Source organism: Misgurnus anguillicaudatus, chromosome 3 (assembly GCF_027580225.2).
Source record: "Misgurnus anguillicaudatus chromosome 3, ASM2758022v2, whole genome shotgun sequence".
NCBI classification, from domain to species: domain Eukaryota; kingdom Metazoa; phylum Chordata; class Actinopteri; order Cypriniformes; family Cobitidae; genus Misgurnus; species Misgurnus anguillicaudatus.
In genome coordinates this window covers 6,313,888-6,332,483 of record NC_073339.2, presented here as the reverse complement: position 1 = coordinate 6,332,483, position 18,596 = coordinate 6,313,888, and the positions used below count along the sequence as shown (strand labels likewise).

The window sequence follows — 18,596 nt, the reverse complement described above, 5'->3', positions numbered from 1 at the left end:
AGAATGCCAAGTTGTATTTGACATAAAAGGCAGAAAAATGTTTTAACCAAAATAATCTTCATCATTAAGGTCAATCTGGAAAGGATTCATCCAGCGAAAACAAAAATAATGCTGGAGATAACAGTGGCAACAGTGAGTAACAGAGCTCAGACTCTTCTATTATATTTCCTTCACTGTTTCCCAATATGTCTCAAGGATGCATTGTTGAATTTTACATGAAAGTCAGAAAAAAGTTTAAACAAAATAATCTTTATCACAAGGTCAATCTCAAAAGGATTCATCAAGCGAAGACAATAAGAATGCTAAAGGTAACAGCTATCGCTATTGCCGAGTAACAGAACTCACTCTTCAATTATATTTTCTTCTCTGTTTCCCAATTTGTCTCAAGAATGCCATATTGTATTTGACATAAAAGGCAGAAAATGTTTTAACCAAAATAATCTTCATCACTAAGGTCAATCTGGAAAGGATTCATCCAGCAAAGACAAAAATAATTCTGGAGATAACAGTGGCAACAGTGAGTAACAGAGCTCAGACTCTTCTATTATATTTCCTTCACTGTTTCCCAATTTGTCTCAAGGATGCCATGTTGTATTTGACAAAAGGCAGAAAAATTAACCAAAATAATCTTTACCACTAAGGTCAATCTGGAAAGGATTCATCCAGCAAAGACAAAAATAATGCTGGAGATAACAGTGGCAACAGTAAGTAAATTTCCTTCTCTTTTTAACAATTTGTCTCAAGAACGCCAAGTTGTATTTAACATAAAAGGCAGAAAAAAGTTTTAACCAAAATATTTTTCATCATTAAGGTCAATCCGGAAAGGATTCATCCAGCAAAGACAAAAATAATTCTGGAGATAACAGTGGCAACAGTGAGTAAATTTCCTTCTTTTATTACCAATTTGTCTCAAGAATGCCATGTTGTATTTCACATTAAAAGGCAGAAAAATGTTTTAACCAAAATAATCTTCATCATTAAGGTCAATCTGGAAAGGATTCATCCAGCAAAGACAAAAATAATTCTGGAGATAACAGTGGCAACAGTGAGTAACCGAGCTCAGACTCTTCTATTATACTTCCTTCCATGTTTCCCAATTTGTCTCAAGAATGCCATATTGTATTTGACATAAAAGGGAGAAACATTAACAAAAATAATCTTCATCATTAAGGTCAATCTGGAAAGGATTCATCCAGCAAAGACAAAAATAATGCTGGAGATAACAGTGGCAACAGTAAGTAACAGAGCTCAGACTCTTCTTTTATTTTCATCTGTTTACCAATATGTCTCAAGAATGCCATGTTGTATTTGACATTAAAAAGCAGAAAAATGTTTTAACCAAAATAATCTTCATCATTAAGGTCAATCTGGAAAGGATACATCCAGCGAAGAAAAAAATAATTCTGGAGATAACAGTGGCAACAGTGAGTATATTTCCTTCTCTTATTACCAATTTGTCTCAAGAATGCCAATTTGTATATGACATAAAAGGCAGAAAAAAGTTTTAACCAAAATATTTTTTATCACTAAGGTCAATCTGGAAAGGATTCATCTAGCAAAGACAAAAATAATTCTGGAGACAACAGTGGCAACAGTGAGTAACAGAGCTCAGACTCTTCTATTATATTTCCTCTGTTAACAATTTGTCTCAAAGATGCCATGTTGTATTTCACATTAAAAGGCAGAAAAAGGTTTTAACCAAAATAATCTTCATCATTAAGGTCAATCTGGAAAGGATTCATCCAGCAAAGACAAAAATAATTCTGGAGACAACAGTGGCAACAGTGAGTAACAGAGCTCAGACTCTTCTATTATATTTCCTCTGTTAACAATTTGTCTCAAAGATGCCATGTTGTATTTAACATAAAAGGCAGAAAAAAGTTTTAACCAAAATAATCTTCATCATTAAGGTCAATCCGGAAAGGATTCATCCAGCAAAGACAAAAATAATTCTGGAGATAACAGTGGCAACAGTGAGTATATTTCCTTCTCTTAATACTAATTTGTCTCAAGAATGCCAATTTGTATATGACATAAAAGGCAGAAAAAAGTTTTAACCAAAATAATATTCAACATTAAGGTCAATCTGGAAAGGATTCATCTAGCAAAGACAAAAATAATGCTGGAGACAACAGTGGCAACAGTGAGTAACAGAGCTTAGACTCTTCTATTATATTTCCTCTGTTACCAATTTGTCTTAAGGATGCCATGTTGTATTTCACATTAAAAGGCAGAAAAAGGTTTTAACCAAAATAATATTCATCATTAAGGTCAATCTGGAAAGGATTCATCCAGCAAAGACAAAAATAATGCTGGAGATAACAGTGGCAACAGTGAGTATATTTCCTTCTCTTATTACCAATTTGTCTCAAGAATGCCAATTTGTATATGACATAAAAGGCAGAAAAAAGTTTTAACCAAAATAATCTTCATCATTAAGGTCAATCTGGAAAGGATTCATCCAGCGAAAACAAAAATAATGCTGGAGATAACAGTGGCAACAGTGAGTAACAGAGCTTAGACTCTTCTATTATATTTCCTCTGTTACCAATTTGTCTTAAGGATGCCATGTTGTATTTCACATTAAAAGGCAGAAAAAGGTTTTAACCAAAATAATATTCATCATTAAGGTCAATCTGGAAAGGATTCATCCAGCAAAGACAAAAATAATGCTGGAGATAACAGTGGCAACAGTGAGTATATTCCCTTCTCTTATTACCAATTTGTCTCAAGAATGCCAATTTGTATATGACATAAAAGGCAGAAAAAAGTTTTAACCAAAATAATCTTCATCATTAAGGTCAATCTGGAAAGGATTCATCCAGCGAAAACAAAAATAATGCTGGAGATAACAGTGGCAACAGTGAGTAACAGAGCTCAGACTCTTCTATTATATTTCCTTCACTGTTTCCCAATATGTCTCAAGGATGCATTGTTGAATTTTACATGAAAGTCAGATAAATGTTTAAACAAAATAATCTTTATCACAAGGTCAATCTCAAAAGGATTCATCAAGCGAAGACAATAAGAATGCTAAAGGTAACAGCTATCGCTATTGCCGAGTAACAGAACTCACTCTTCAATTATATTTTCTTCTCTGTTTCCCAATTTGTCTCAAGAATGCCAGACAATTTCATGTTGACAGACAATTTCATAACTAATATATTTACATCTAATACAGATGCCTGAAAAGTAAAACAAGATGAATGTAATAGTCTTATGATTAAGTGGAAAAATTAAAGATTTGGTTGCTTGTCAGTAGCATTGTTGTAGTGACAGCCAAAATACATCGGCCTATATGTAATACATAATTATCCAAAGATGATGAAATTGCGGACAAAAAAGGTAGCACAAATTCTGTTATATGGAAGTGGTTTGGCTATCTAAAAAAACAGACGAGGAGCAGATTAAAAATGTATTTAATGAACCCTCTTATTTTTGTGGCTTCAGTCATGTTGGCATACTCTTTTAAAGCTGGAAGCATTAGCATCTTATATCGAAATCGTACATCGTTATCGGCCAATATGGATTTTTTTTTCGAGATCACATTTTTGCCATATCGCCCAGCCCTACCATGTTGTATTTCACATTAAAAGGCAGAAAAATGTTTTAACCAAAATAATCTTCATCATTAAGGTCAATCTGGAAAGGAATCATCCAGCAAAGACAAAAATAAATATAGCTGCAAGCAGCAATACCGGGGTCAAGCCGAAAAGGGCACAGATGGATGTAAAGGTGAGTTTGGATAAGCAGACATAAGAACCTAGGTAAACCTAAAAATTTCAGATGAAGAACGCAAAAGTAAGCAACAAAAATAATCTATGTTCTTGTCTACTGCAATTGTCCTTCTGTTATTGACAATCATGGAACATTAGAGCACTGAAAGACGCGTGAGTGATGTTTGCAGTGGCAAAACGTGGTTCACAACATGTTACAACAAGTTAAATGAGTCAAAAGAGACCATCCCCATGTCTTTACGATGTTCTGATGCAGAGAAAAAGCTCTTGCAAAAAACGGTTGATAAGGTATTGTCATTGGTTGCTAGGGATTTGAATTGGCAACCACCAATGATTATACTCCAAGCCATGGAGGAATAATCAAGGAAAAATCCATGAAGACTCATGGTTTTAGATGTGTTGTTGCAGTAGTTTTAGGCAAAAATAGCCATTTTCTATCTCAAAACCACTAGGTGGCGCTATGACAAAACTGTGCATGCAACCTTAAGTCATGACTGCGTTACATCTAGCTAGTTTCATGACTATACACTTTAGTTTAGCTATAAAATAGTTTTATGACCATAGGGCTTGCTTGATATGAAAGATTTTGTTTAATTATAGGGCCAGCTAGTGGTGCAGGAATACAATTTTTTTTGTATGGCCTCAATATGTGCTCATACATCAGTGTATCAAATCTGGTGAAAAAATATTGTTTCGTTGCGAAGTTATTAACATTTATGTGTAAAAAACACAAAATTTAAAGGTAATTTTTCGTTTTTTGCAATTTTCAGCCATTTCTGATGGAAATTATAATATAATGCCTATAGAACTTTTTGTTCAGAAGGTAAGGTTAGTTTCTTCCTATGGTGTTTTCGAGTCGATCGGAAAAACGCTTGCGTAGATATTCACGCGTGTTTTTTAAGCGCTACTTTGCTGCCCAGGGTTAACCGTAAGGCAAATTCTGGCATGTTTGGTATCGTTGGACTCGGCAACTATTCAGAACACCAAAGAAACAAGTCCCGTGAAAATACGTCAATCGGAGCCAAAGTTATAGGCCTATAAATCATTCGTCTGGCCACTAGGTGGCGCTGCAACGAAACTGTGCATGCTCCCTCAGTTCCTGACTGACATCTCAGGTACCAAGATTCGTGACAATAGGTCTAAGTTTGGCGAAGATACAGCCTAAAACCTGTTTTTTTGCACTCTACGTAAAGTTTGCTGACGCGCTATACAACAACGCAATGGTTTATCAAAATTCTTTTAATAACTTTTTGCCGTGAGTGTCTCTAGATGTTGCATACCAATTTTCGTGGCAATCGGCCAAAAACCCTAGGACGAGTTCGCAAAAGTAGGTTTTACGAATAATTCAAAATGGTGGAAAAATTTTCATGACGGAAAATGACGTCATAGGGTCCAGTCAAATCGTCTTGAGCCAAGGAATCAGAGGAAACAAGAATTTCGTTTCTAGGACTTACGGATCAGAAGTTATAAGCAAAAACGTAAGTGCAACTTTGGACTGTTGGTGGCGCTAGCGGGTTTGAGATAGAGACTCCAAAATTGCTATGGATATTATTTGGATTGCCCTCTGTTAGTGTGCCAAATTTCATAACTTTCCTACGTACGGTTCTATGGGCTGCCATAGACCGCAATGGAACAGGAAGAAGAATAATATTTAAAAAGAAAAAGAAAACTAACGGATACAATAGGGGTCTTCGCCCATTCTGGGCTTGACCCCTAATTCTGGAGATAACAGTAGCAACAGTGAGTAACCGAGCTCAGACTCTTCTATTATACTTCCTTCTATGTTTCCCAATTTGTCTCAAGAATGCCATATTGTATTTGACATAAAAGGGAGAAACATTAACAAAAATAATCTTTATCACTAAGGTCAATCTGGAAAGGATTCATCCAGCAAAGACAAAAATAATGCTGGAGATAACAGTGGCAACAGTAAGTAACAGAGCTCAGACTCTTCTTTTATTTTCATCTGTTTACCAATATGTCTCAAGAATGCCATGTTGTATTTGACATTAAAAAGCAGAAAAATGTTTTAACCAAAATAATCTTCATCATTAAGGTCAATCTGGAAAGGATTCATCCAGCAAAGACAAAAATAATGCTGGAGATAACAGTGGCAACAGTAAGTAACAGAGCTCAGACTCTTCTTTTATTTTCATCTGTTTACCAATATGTCTCAAGAATGCCATGTTGTATTTGACATTAAAAAGCAGAAAAATGTTTTAACCAAAATAATCTTCATCATTAAGGTCAATCTGGAAAGGATTCATCCAGCAAAGACAAAAATAATGCTGGAGATAACAGTGGCAACAGTGAGTATATTTCCTTCTCTTATTACCAATATGTCTCAAGAATGCCATGTTGTATTTGACATTAAAAGGCAGAAAAAGGTTTTAACCAAAATAATATTCATCATTAAGGTCAATCTGGAAAGGATTCATCCAGCAAAGACAAAAATAATGCTGGAGATAACAGTGGCAACAGTGAGTATATTTCCTTCTCTTATTACCAATATGTCTCAAGAATGCCATGTTGTATTTGACATTAAAAGGCAGAAAAAGGTTTTAACCAAAATAATATTCATCATTAAGGTCAATCTGGAAAGGATTCATCCAGCGAAGAAAAAAATAATTCTGGAGAAAACAGTGGCAACAGTAAGTAACAGAGCTTAGACTCTTCTTTTATTTTCATCTGTTTACCAATATGTCTCAAGAATGCCATGTTGTATTTGACATTAAAAAGCAGAAAAATGTTTTAACCAAAATAATCTTCATCATTAAGGTCAATCTGGAAAGGATTCATCCAGCAAAGACAAAAATAATGCTGGAGATAACAGTGGCAACAGTGAGTATATTTCCTTCTCTTATTACCAATTTGTCTCAAGGATGCCATGTTGTATTTCACATTAAAAGGCAGAATTTTTTTTTAACCAAAATAATATTCATCATTAAGGTCAATCTGGAAAGGATTCATCCAGCAAAGACAAAAATAATGCTGGAGATAACAGTGGCAACAGTGAGTATATTTCCTTCTCTTATTACCAATTTGTCTCAAGAATGCCAATTTGTATATGACATAAAAGGCAGAAAAAAGTTTTAACCAAAATATTTTTTATCACTAAGGTCAATCTGGAAAGGATTCATCCAGCAAAGACAAAAATAATGCTGGAGATAACAGTGGCAACAGTAAGTAACAGAGCTTAGACTCCTCTATTATATTTCCTCTGTTAACAATTTGTCTCAAGGATGCCATGTTGTATTTCACATTAAAAGGCAGAAAAAGGTTTTAACCAAAATAATATTCATCATTAAGGTCAATCTGGAAAGGATACATCCAGCGAAGAAAAAAATAATTCTGGAGAAAACAGTGGCAACAGTAAGTAACAGAGCTTAGACTCTTCTATTATATTTCCTCTGTTACCAATTTGTCTCAAGTATGCCATGTTGTATTTAACATAAAAGGCAGAAAAAAGTTTTAACCAAAATAATCTTCATCATTAAGGTCAATCCGGAAAGGATTCATCCAGCAAAGACAAAAGTAATTCTGGAGACAACAGTGGCAACAGTGAGTAACAGAGCTTAGACTCTTCTATTATATTTCCTCTGTTACCAATTTGTCTTAAGGATGCCATGTTGTATTTCACATTAAAAGGCAGAAAAAGGTTTTAACCAAAATAATATTCATCATTAAGGTCAATCTGGAAAGGATTCATCCAGCAAAGACAAAAATAATGCTGGAGATAACAGTGGCAACAACAGTAAGTAAATTTCCTTCTCTTTTTAACAATTTGTCTCAAGAACACCAAGTTGTATTTAACATAAAAGGCAGAAAAAAGTTTTAACCAAAATAATCTTCATCATTAAGGTCAATCCGGAAAGGATTCATCCAGCAAAGACAAAAAAAATTCTGGAGATAACAGTGGCAACAGTGAGTAAATTTCCTTCTTTTATTACCAATTTGTCTCAAGAATGCCATGTTGTATTACACATTAAAAGGCAGAAAAATGTTTTAACCAAAATAATGTTCATCATTAAGGTCAATCTGGAAAGGATTCATCCAGCAAAGACAAAAATAATGCTGGAGATAACAGTGGCAACAGTGAGTAACAGAGCTCAGACTCTTCTATTATATTTCCTCTGTTTACCAATATTTCTCAAGGATGCCAAGTTGTATTTGACATAAAAGGCAGAAACATTAACAAAAATAATCTTTATCATCAAGGTCAATCTGGAAAGGATTCATCCAGCAAAGACAAAAGTAATGCTGGAGATAACAGTGGCAACAGTAAGTATATTTCCTTCTCTTATTACCAATTTGTCTCAAGAATGCCAAGTTATATTTGACATAAAAGGCAGAAAAAAGTTTTAACCAAAATATTTTTTATCACTAAGGTCAATCTGGAAAGGATTCATCCAGCAAAGACAAAAATAATGCTGGAGATAACAGTGGCAACAGTGAGTAACAGAGCTCAGATTTTTTTCTATTATATTTCTTCTGTTTCCCAATTTGTCTCAAGAATGCCATATTGTATTTGACATAAAAGGCAGAAACATTAACAAAAATAATCTTTATCATCAAGGTCAATCTGGAAAGGATTCATCCAGCAAAGACAAAAATAATGCTGGAGATAACAGTGGCAACAGTGAGTAACAGAGCTCAGACTCTTCTATTATATTTCCTCTGTTTACCAATATTTCTCAAGGATGCCAAGTTGTATTTGACATAAAAGGCAGAAAAAAGTTTTAACCAAAATAATCTTTACCACTAAGGTCAATCTGGAAAGGATTCTTCCAGCAAAGACAAAAATAATGCTGGAGATAACAGTGGCAACAGTGAGTAACAGAGCTCAGACTCTTCTATTATATTTCTTCTGTTTCCCTATTTGTCTCAAGAATGCCAAGTTGTATTTGACATAAAAGGCAGAAACATTAACAAAAATAATCTTTATCATCAAGGTCAATCTGGAAAGGATTCATCCAGCAAAGACGAAAATAATGCTGGAGATAACAGTGGCAACAGTAAGTAACAGAGCTTAGACTCTTCTATTATATTTCCTCTGTTTACCAATTTGTCTCAAGGATGCCATGTTGTATTTCACATTAAATGGCAGAAAAAGGTTTTAACCAAAATAATCTTCATCATTAAGGTCAATCTGGAAAGGATTCATCCAGCAAAGACAAAAATAATGATGGAGATAACAGTGGCAACAGTGAGTAAATTTCCTTCTCTTATTACCAATTTGTCTCAAGAATGCCATGTTGTATTTCACATTAAAAGGCAGAAAAAAGTTTTAACCAAAATAATTTTTATCACTAAGGTCAATCTGGAAAGGATTCATCCAGCAAAGACAAAAATAATGCTGGAGATAACAGTGGCAACAGTAAGTAACAGAGCTCAGACTCTTCTTTTATTTTCCTCTGTTTACCAATATGTCTCAAGGATGCCAAGTTTTATTTCACATTAAAAGGCAGAAAAAATGTTTAACCAAAATAATCTTCATCATTAAGGTCAATCTGGAAAGGATTCATCCAGCAAAGACAAAAGTAATGCTGGAGATAACAGTGGCAACAGTGAGTATATTTCCTTCTCTTATTACCAATTTGTCTCAAGAATGCCAAGTTGTATTTGACAAAAAAGGCAGAAAATGTTTTAACCAAAATAATGTTCATCATTAAGGTCAATCTGGAAAGTATTTATCCAGCAAAGACAAAAATAATGCTAAAGACAGCAGTAGCAACAGTGAGTAACAGAGCTCAGACTCTTCTATTATATTCCCTCTTTTTTCCAATTTGTCTCAAGGATGCCAAGTTTTATTTCACATTAAAAGGCAGAAAAAAGTTTTAACCAAAATAATCTTCATTATTAAGGTCAATCTGGAAAGGACTCATACAGCAAAGACAAAAAGAATGCTGAAGATAACAGTGGCAACAGTGAGTAACAGAGCTCAGACACTTTTTTTATATTTCCCCATCTGTTTCCCAATTTGTCTCAAGGCTGCCTTTTCGAATTTTACATGAAAGGCAGGAAAATATTTAATCAAAATAATCTTTATCACTAAGGTCAATCTGGAAAGGATTCATCCAGCAAAGACAAAAATAATGCAGCAGATAACAGTGGCAACAGTGAGTAACAGAGCTCAGACTCTTCTGTCATATTTCCTTCTCTGTTTTTCATTTATACCAAGGATGCCATGTTGTAATTTACATGAAATGCAGGAAACAGTTTAACCAAAATAATATTTTTCACCAAGGCCCATCTCAAAAGGATTCATCAAGTGATGGCAAACAAAATGCTAAGGACAACAGTGGCAACAGTGAGTAAAAGAGTTCAGACTCTTTTATTTTATTTCCCCATCTGTTTCCCAATTTGTCTCAAGGATGCCATGTTGTAATTCACATGAAAGGCAGGAAACATTTTTACCAAAATATTCTTTATCCTCAAGGTCAATCTCAAAAGGATTCATCAAGCGATGGCAAACAAAATGCTAAGGACAACAGAAGCAACAGTGAGTAACAGAGCTCAGACACTTCTGTCATATTTCCTCCTCTGTTTTTCATTTTGTCTCAAGGATGCCAAGTTGTATTTCTCATGAAAGGCAGGAAAATATTTAACCAAAATAATCTTTATCACCAAGGTCAATCTCAAAAGGATTCATCAAGCAATGGCAAACAGAATGCTAAAGGCAACAGTGGCAACAGTAAGTAAAGAGCTCAGACTCTTCTACTATATTTCCTTATTTGTTTCCCAATTTCTCTTAAAGATGGTAAGTTGTATTTCACATGATAGGCAGGAAAATATTTAACCAAAATAATCTTTTTCACCAAGGTCAATCTCTAAAGGATTCATCAAGTGATGGTAAACAAAATGCTAAAGACAACAGTGGCAACAGTGAGTAAAAGAGTTCAGACTCTTCTTTTCTATTTACTTCTCTGTTTCCCAATTTGTCTCAATGATGCCATGTTGTAATTCACATGAAAGGCAGGAAAAAAATTACCAAAATATTCTTTATCAACAAGGTCAATCACAAAAGGATTCATCAAGCGATGGCAAACAAAATGCTAAAGACAACAGTGACCACAGTAAGTAAAGAGCTCAGACTCTTCTATTTGATTCCTTCACCGTTTCCCAATACGTCTCAAGGATGCCAAGTTGTATTTCACATGAAAGGCAGGAAAATATTTAATCAAAATAACCTCTTTTACCAAGGTCAATCTCAAAAGGATTCATCAAGCGAAGGCAAACAAAATGCTAAAGACAACAGTGGCAACAGTGAGTAAAGAGCTCAGACTCTTCTTTTCTATTTACTTCTCTGTTTCCCAATTTGTCTTAAGGATGCCAAGTTGTATTTCACATTAAAGGCAGTAAAATATTTATTCAAAATAATCTTTATCACCAAGGCCCATCTCGAAAGGATTCATCAAGTGATGGCAAACAGAATGCTAAGGACAACAGTGGCAACAGTGAGTAGAAGGGCTCAGACTCTTTTTATTCTATTTCCCAATCTGTTTCCCAATTTGTCTCAAGGATGCCATGTTGTAATTCACATGAAAGGCAGGAAAAAAAATTACCAAAATATTCTTTATCATCAAGGTCGATCTCAAAAGGATTCATCAAGCCATGGCAAACAAAATGCTAAGGACAACAGTGGCAAAAGTGAGTAAAAGAGCTCAGACTCTTCTATTTTATTTCCTTCACCATTTTCCAGTATGTCTCAAGGATGCCATATTGTAATTCACATGAAAGGCAGGTAAATATTTAATCAAAATAACCTTTTTTACCAAGGTCAATCTCAAAAGAATTCATCAAGTGATGGCAAACAAAATGCTAAAGACAACAGTGGCAACAGTGAGTAAAAGAGTTCAGACTCTTTTTATTCTATTTCCCCATCTGTTTCCCAATTTGTCTCAAGGATGCCATGTTGTAATTCACATGAAAGGCAGGAAAAAAAATTACCAAAATATTCTTTATCATCAAGGTCGATCTCAAAAGGATTCATCAAGCAATGGCAAACAAAATGCTAAGGACAACAGTGGCAAAAGTGAGTAAAAGAGCTCAGACTCTTCTATTTTATTTCCTTCACCATTTCCCAGTATGTCTCAAGGATGCCATATTGTAATTCACATGAAAGGCAGGAAAATTTTTAATCAAAATGATCTTTATCACTAAGGCCCATCTCAAAAGGATTCATCAAGTGATGGCAAACAGAATGCTAAGGACAACAGTGGCAACAGTGAGTAGAAGGGCTCAGACTCTTTTTTATATTTTCCCATCTGTTTCCCAATTTGTCTCAAGGATGCCATGTTGTAATTCACATGAAAGGCAAGAATTTATTTACCAAAATATTCTTTATCCCCAAGGTCAATCTCAAAAGGATTCATCAAGCAATGACAAACAGAATGCTAAAGACAACAGTGGCAACAGTGAGTAAAAGAGCTCAGCCTCTTCTATTTTATTCCTTCACCGTTTCCCAATACGTCTCAAGGATGCCAAGTTGTATTTCACATGAAAGGCAGGAAAATATTTAATCAAAATAACCTCTTTTACCAAGGTCAATCTCAAAAGGATTCATCAAGCGAAGGCAAACAAAATGCTAAAGATAACAGTGGCAACAGTGAGTAAAAGAGTTCAGACTCTTTTTATTCTCTTACCCCATCTGATTCCCAATTTGTCTCAAGGATGCCATGTTGTAATTCACATGAAAGGCAGGAAACATTTTTACCAAAATATTCTTTATCATCAAGGTCGATCTCAAAAGGATTCATCAAGCGATGGCAAACAAAATGCTAAGGACAATGGCAAACAAAATGCTAAGGACAACAGTGGCAAAAGTAAGTAAAAGAGCTCAGACTCTTCTATTTTATTTCCTTCACCATTTCCCAGTATGTCTCAAGGATGCCATGTTGTAATTCTCATGAAAGGCAGGAAAATATTTAATCAAAATAACCTTTTTTACCAAGGTCAATCTCAAAAGGATTCATCAAGTGAAGGCAAACAGAATGCTAAAGACAACAGTGGCAATAGTGAGTAAAAGAGCTCAGACTCTTTTTGTATATTTCCTCCTCTGTTTCCCAATTTGTCCTAAGGATGCCATGTTGTAATTCACATAAAAGGCAGGAAAATATTTAATCAAAATAATCTTTATCACCAAGGTCAATCTCAAAAGGATCCATCAAGCGAAGGCAAAGAGAATGCTAAAGTCATCAGTGGCAGTAGTGAGTAAAAGAGTTCAGACTCTTCTTTTAAATTTCCTTCTCTGTTTCCCAGTATATCGCAAGGATGCCATGTTGTAATTCACATGAAAGGCAAGTAACAGTTTAACCAAAATAATCTTTATCACTAAGGTCAATCTCAAAAGGATTCATCCAGCAAAGACAATAAGAATGCTAAAGACAACAGTGGCAACAGTGAGTAAAGAGCTCAGACTCTTCTATTTCCTTCTCTGTTTCCCAATATATGTCTTAAGGATGCCATGTTGTAATTCACATGAAATGCAGAAAATAGTTTGTCTTAATCACCTGTTTTATCAAGGTCAATCTCATGAGGATTCATCCAGCAAAGGCCAAATCAACACTAAAGATCCTAATGCTAGACGTGAGTTTCAAAAAGCAGCTTTTTCATTCTTATTTGGTCTGTGTCATTACAATGCTGTTTTGCAAATTAAGCATTCCACATGAAATGCAGAATAATGTTTAGTAATATGTATTTATTTCACCAAGGTCAATATTATAAAGATTTATCCAGCGAATACAAAACAAGTGTTGAAGATCATACTGAAAAGGGTGAGTAACAGAGCTAATTGTTTATTGATTAAAATGTTCTCCTCTGTTTTATCATGTCTTAAAGATGCCATTCTGCCATGTTATATTTAACATGAATTGCAGAATAATTTTAATGTTAATCACCTGTTTAACCAAGGTCAATCTCAAGAGGATTCATCCAGAAAAGTCATAATGAACACGAAAGATTCTAATGCCAGACGTGAGTCACTAAGAATGCATGTTGCAATTTTATATTTCACTTGAAATTTATGTTAAAGTTTAATTACACTAATCTTTTTCACTAAGGTCACTTTAATATGGATTTATCCGGCAAAGACAAAACTGGTGCTGAAGATCATACTGAAAATGGTGAGTAACAGAGCTCAGCATTTGTGTGATATTGCATCCTTTGTTCTTCTCTGTTTCTTAAGAATGCCATGTTGTAATGCAGAATAAAAGCTTAATCCTCCTGTTTCAACAAGGTCAATCTAATGAGGATTCATCCAGGAAAATCCAGATGAATGCTAAAGATCCTAATGCCAGACGTAAGTAATAAAGGGCAGCCTTTTCTTTTTTGTTATCACCTGTTTCTCTGTGTTTTAAGGATGCTATCTTGCTATGTTATATTTTGCATTTTTAATCACAATAATTTATTTTATCTAGGTCAATATCTAAATTATTCATCTGGAAAGGACAAAAGAAACACTGCTGGTCACACTTACAGTAGTGAGTCTGCAAAACCCAACAACCCAACTGCAAAGCCCAACAACCCAGCTGAGAAACCAAAACCCAACAATGCAACTCCAAAACCCAACATTCCAACTCCAAAAGCCAACAACCCAGCTGAAAAACCCAAAACCCCAACTCCAAAACCCAACAACCCAACTCCAAAACCCAGCAACCCAGCTGATAAACCCAACAACCCAACTCCAAAATCCAAGAACCCAGCTGAAAAACCCAACAACCCAACTCCAAAACCCAACAACCCAACTCAGAAACCCAACAACCCCACTCAGAAACCCAACAACCCCACTCAGAAACCCAACAACCCCACTCAGAAACCCAACAACCCCACTCAGAAACCCAACAACCCAACTCAGAAACCCAACAACCCAGCTCAAAAACCCAACAACCCAACTCAGAAACCCAACAACCCCACTCAGAAACCCAACAACCCAACTCTGAAACCCAAAAACCCCACTCAGAAACCCAAGGCACCTATCCCTCAGACAACTGCTGCAAAGAATAAAGGAAATGCAAAAGCAAAAGCAGATGCATAAATGTTTGTGAATGTTAAACACAAATTCTATCTATATTTTTATTGCTTTTTAATTGTTTATGTTATCAGTGAATCAGGGTCATGGACCAGTTTACTTTACCAGTGTCTTTTGCTTTTACCTTTGGTTAGTGCAGGGCACTTTCTGTTATTATTTTCTGTATAGACCAATAGGTTGTTGACCAATTATTATTATTTATTACGCACTTTCTTAACATTACGATTTTTTGTTCAAAATATACTTAAATGTGTACATTAAGGAATTGCAATAAGTTATTAAGTTATTCAAATGAAGTTTAAAATTGTAAAAACAAACATTTTTTAAAAATTGCACTGGCTCAGGTTCCATATTATTATATAATATTCTTGTAGAAGTTGTATTTGTGCCTGAAAAATTTTGTGTTTGGGGCATTTTGTTCTTACTTTATTCTAAAAAATATAATTATACAAGGCAAGGCAATAGACTATCCTACTGTATGTTTTTTTTTGCTTTTATTTATTTAAAATATATAATCAATGTGATATTTTAACCTGCCCACATACTAGCCAAGTCTATATTTCTTTTAAGATTGCATAATAATGTATTTTGATTATTAATAATAAAAAATAATAATTATTTATCACTGTGTTTCAGATACGTATTCTTTTAAAGGTGCCCTTCCTCTGTCGTTTTTGTTGTTTTATACTGTTGTCTGAGGTCTACTCATGACGTTTGCATGGTTTTTACATCCAAAAACATCAAAAGCAATAAGTAATAGGGCATTTTATACCCTGGTTTTGAGGCTGGTTAGAGAAATGATCCGTTTTAATGGGCGGGCTGCATTGACGACTTGGAAGTAAACACCCACTGCTATGATTGGATAACAGTTTTTTGTTCAAACTAACTTTCAATTTAATCTCATGTGTAATCAGTTTAATGTTAAGTGCATGAGTGTCTTAAGACACAGTGTCTTTCTTACACACGCATATTTTATCATAAATCCTTTTGACACACACACACACACACACACACACACACACACACACACACACACACACACACACACACACACACACACACGTGTCTTTTATCGTAAACCCTTTCAAGGTGTGTGCAGCATGAATTCACATCCCTCGGAAGAGAAAACACCAGCCGCCACAGTGACACAGAGTAGTACTAAAGTGTTTTACTCACATAAGCTGCGCCATTCTGTCCGGATCCAATATTGATGGAGGAGCATTGCTTTTTAATCGCAGTCTCCCCCCTAACAGTTTTTTTCAACGGAGTTTCAAAGGACTATAAACAATCCCAAACGAGGCATAAGGGTCTTATCTAGCAAAACGATTGTCATTTTTGACAAGAAAAATAACAAATATACACTTTTAAAGCACAACTTCTCGTCTATATCCGGTCCAGCGCGACCTAACGTAAATGCGTAGTGACGTAGGGAGGTCACATGTTACATATATAAAACACACATCGCTATTGTAGTGATTTTGACATGGGCACAAATTAATTTAGTGGTTTTCACATGGGCAACCATTGGTTACAATGCCATACACAGGAAACTAGAGCTTTCACCTCAAGTGTGTGTGCGTGTGTTTGTCAGATGACCCCTCCCCCTCTACTAAAGGGCACCAGCTAAAGAATTTCACTTTAACAATAAGAATGATCTAAATAGATCATAAATAGAATGTTTACAATCTTCCTGCCTTCTTGAGATGGTGTAGGGGGGTTTGAAAGGATCATAAGCAGACATGGTGTGGGCCAATCAAAACGTCCTTTTCTTCTCCGCTTTGACATGGAGTTCGACCATAAAAGATGTCCAAGCAGCCTCATCTGATTGGCTGGACACTTAACCCACCAAAATCCACTACAAATATAGCAATTGGGGAGGGGTATGGAATGTTTGATGTATGCTGTTCACTACACTATGTAACTTGCTGATTTTAATAGATTTTTAGGGCCCGAGCACCGAGGAGCAGGCCAGAATGGCCTGCACCGTAGGTGCAAAGCCCTATTGTTTTTGCTCAGATTCTTCTGCTTTTTCTTCTCCGAAATGAATCACATTTTTGAGGGCCTAAAAATGCTCGAAAACTCATGAAACTTTGCACACCCGTCAGAATTGACGAAAATTTACATGTGGTATAGGCGTCAGAAGTGGGCGTGTAGAAATGGCTCGATAGCGCCACCTGCAAAATTTCAAAAGAACAACCCTCCCGCTACGAAAAACGTACAGATACGAAATTTGGTAGGATCATCTATCACCCCAAGACCTACAAAAAAGTTCCTTGGAACCAGGCTCTAAAACCCACAGGAAGTCGGCCATTTTGAATTTTCGCTGAGATTTCTGTGCAAATTTTGGCATTTCCAGGCTTCGTACTTTAACGAACTCCTCAGAGATTTAATCCAATCATCATCATATTTTTTCAGTATCATCTAAAGGCCTTTGCGATTTTAAATTGCGGAGCTTTTGACTTTACGTTGGAGGGTGTGTCCGTGGCGGCCTGACAAATTTCAGCGTTTTCGCCATGAAACAGGATGTTGTTCTAACTCCGGCATACAATGTTCAATCTGACCCATGCTTCACATGTTTGATAAGAGTCCTGGCCTGAACACATTTCCATGCCAAAATTCAGCTTCAGTCATAGCGCCACCTAGAGGTAGCAGGAAATGCCATGTTTTATGCCATGATTTACTGCTCTTAGAGATTTAATCAAATCATCATCATATCTTGTCATACTGATCTTAAGCTCTTTGCCATGATAAATTGCGAAGATCTTTACTTTTCGTTGGAGGGCGTGTCTGTGGCGGCCTGGCAAAGTGTGATGTTTCGCAATGAAACATAAAGTTGTTGTAATTCCGGCATACATTGTCCGATCTTCCCCCGACTTCACACATTTGATAAGGGTCCTGGCCTGAACACATCAACATGGCATAATTCAGTAAGAGTCATAGCGCCACCTAGAGGCAGCAGGAAATACCATGTTTTACGCTGTGACTTACTGCTCTTAGATATTTAACCATATCAACATCATATTTCACCAGTGTAATCTCAAGACCTTGTGTGATGATAAAAAAAACGACCTTGACTTTTCATTAAAGGGCGTGTCCGTGGTGGCCTCGCAAAGTATCGCTAAATGAATCGCATTTTGACAGGCTAAACAAGCTCAAAAAGTCATAAAACGTTGCACACAGGTCAGAAGTGGTGAATATTTACATGTGGCATAGGCGCCAGAAGTGGGCGTGTAGAAATGGCTCAATAGCGCCACCTGCAGAATTTCAGGAGAACAGCCCCGCCGCTACGAAAAACCTACAGATACGATATTGGTAGGGTCATCTATCACCCCAAGACCTGCAAAAAAGTCTCTTGGAGCGAAGCTCTAAACCCCACAGGAAGTCGGCCATTTTGAATTGTTGCTGTGATTTCTGTGCAAATTTTGTCATTTCAGGCTTCGTACTTTAACAAACTCCTCATAGAGATTTTGTCAGATCGTCATCATATTTGGTCAAGGCCTTTGCGATGTTAAATGGCGGATCTTTTGACTTTTCGTTGGAGGGTGTATCCGTGGCGGCCTGACAAATTCAGCGTTTTCGCCATGAAACAGTAAGTTGTCATAACTAAGGCATACAATGTCCAATCTGCCCCACACTTCACATTTTTGATAAAAGTCTTGGCCTGAACAGATTTCAATGCCAATATTTAGCTTCAGTCCTAGCGCCACCTAGAGGTAGCAGGAAATGCCTTGTTTTACGCTGTGATTTACTGTTCTCAGAGATTTAATCAAATTATTATCATATCTGGTGAGACTGATCTGAAGCCTTTCGATGATAAATTGCGAAGATCT

General features: G+C 35.8%; 1 protein-coding gene and 1 long non-coding RNA gene across 2 annotated transcripts; both read left to right on the top strand.

Moving 5' to 3' along the window:
• Positions 1 to 1,361: 1,361 nt before the first annotated feature.
• Positions 1,362 to 7,300, top strand: LOC141358742 (uncharacterized). The gene is made up of 4 exons (XR_012365149.1): positions 1,362 to 1,424; positions 1,911 to 1,973; positions 7,047 to 7,109; positions 7,236 to 7,300. It is a non-coding gene; the product is annotated as an uncharacterized lncRNA (long non-coding RNA).
• Positions 7,301 to 7,754: 454 nt separating this feature from the next.
• On the top strand, positions 7,755 to 15,087 carry LOC129445407 (uncharacterized). Its single transcript, XM_073860027.1, has 30 exons — positions 7,755 to 7,836; positions 7,956 to 8,018; positions 8,126 to 8,188; positions 8,314 to 8,376; positions 8,627 to 8,752; positions 8,881 to 8,943; positions 9,052 to 9,114; positions 9,242 to 9,304; positions 9,602 to 9,664; positions 10,177 to 10,239; positions 10,369 to 10,431; positions 10,560 to 10,622; positions 10,751 to 10,813; positions 10,941 to 11,003; positions 11,132 to 11,194; positions 11,325 to 11,387; positions 11,517 to 11,579; positions 11,710 to 11,772; positions 11,902 to 11,964; positions 12,092 to 12,154; positions 12,476 to 12,562; positions 12,692 to 12,754; positions 12,884 to 12,946; positions 13,076 to 13,138; positions 13,263 to 13,325; positions 13,451 to 13,513; positions 13,650 to 13,712; positions 13,799 to 13,861; positions 13,975 to 14,037; positions 14,156 to 15,087. The coding sequence occupies exons 1-30, from the start codon at positions 7,755 to 7,757 to the stop codon at positions 14,770 to 14,772; spliced, it is 2,550 nt and encodes an 849-aa protein (XP_073716128.1). The 3' UTR covers positions 14,773 to 15,087.
• Positions 15,088 to 18,596: the final 3,509 nt, after the last annotated feature.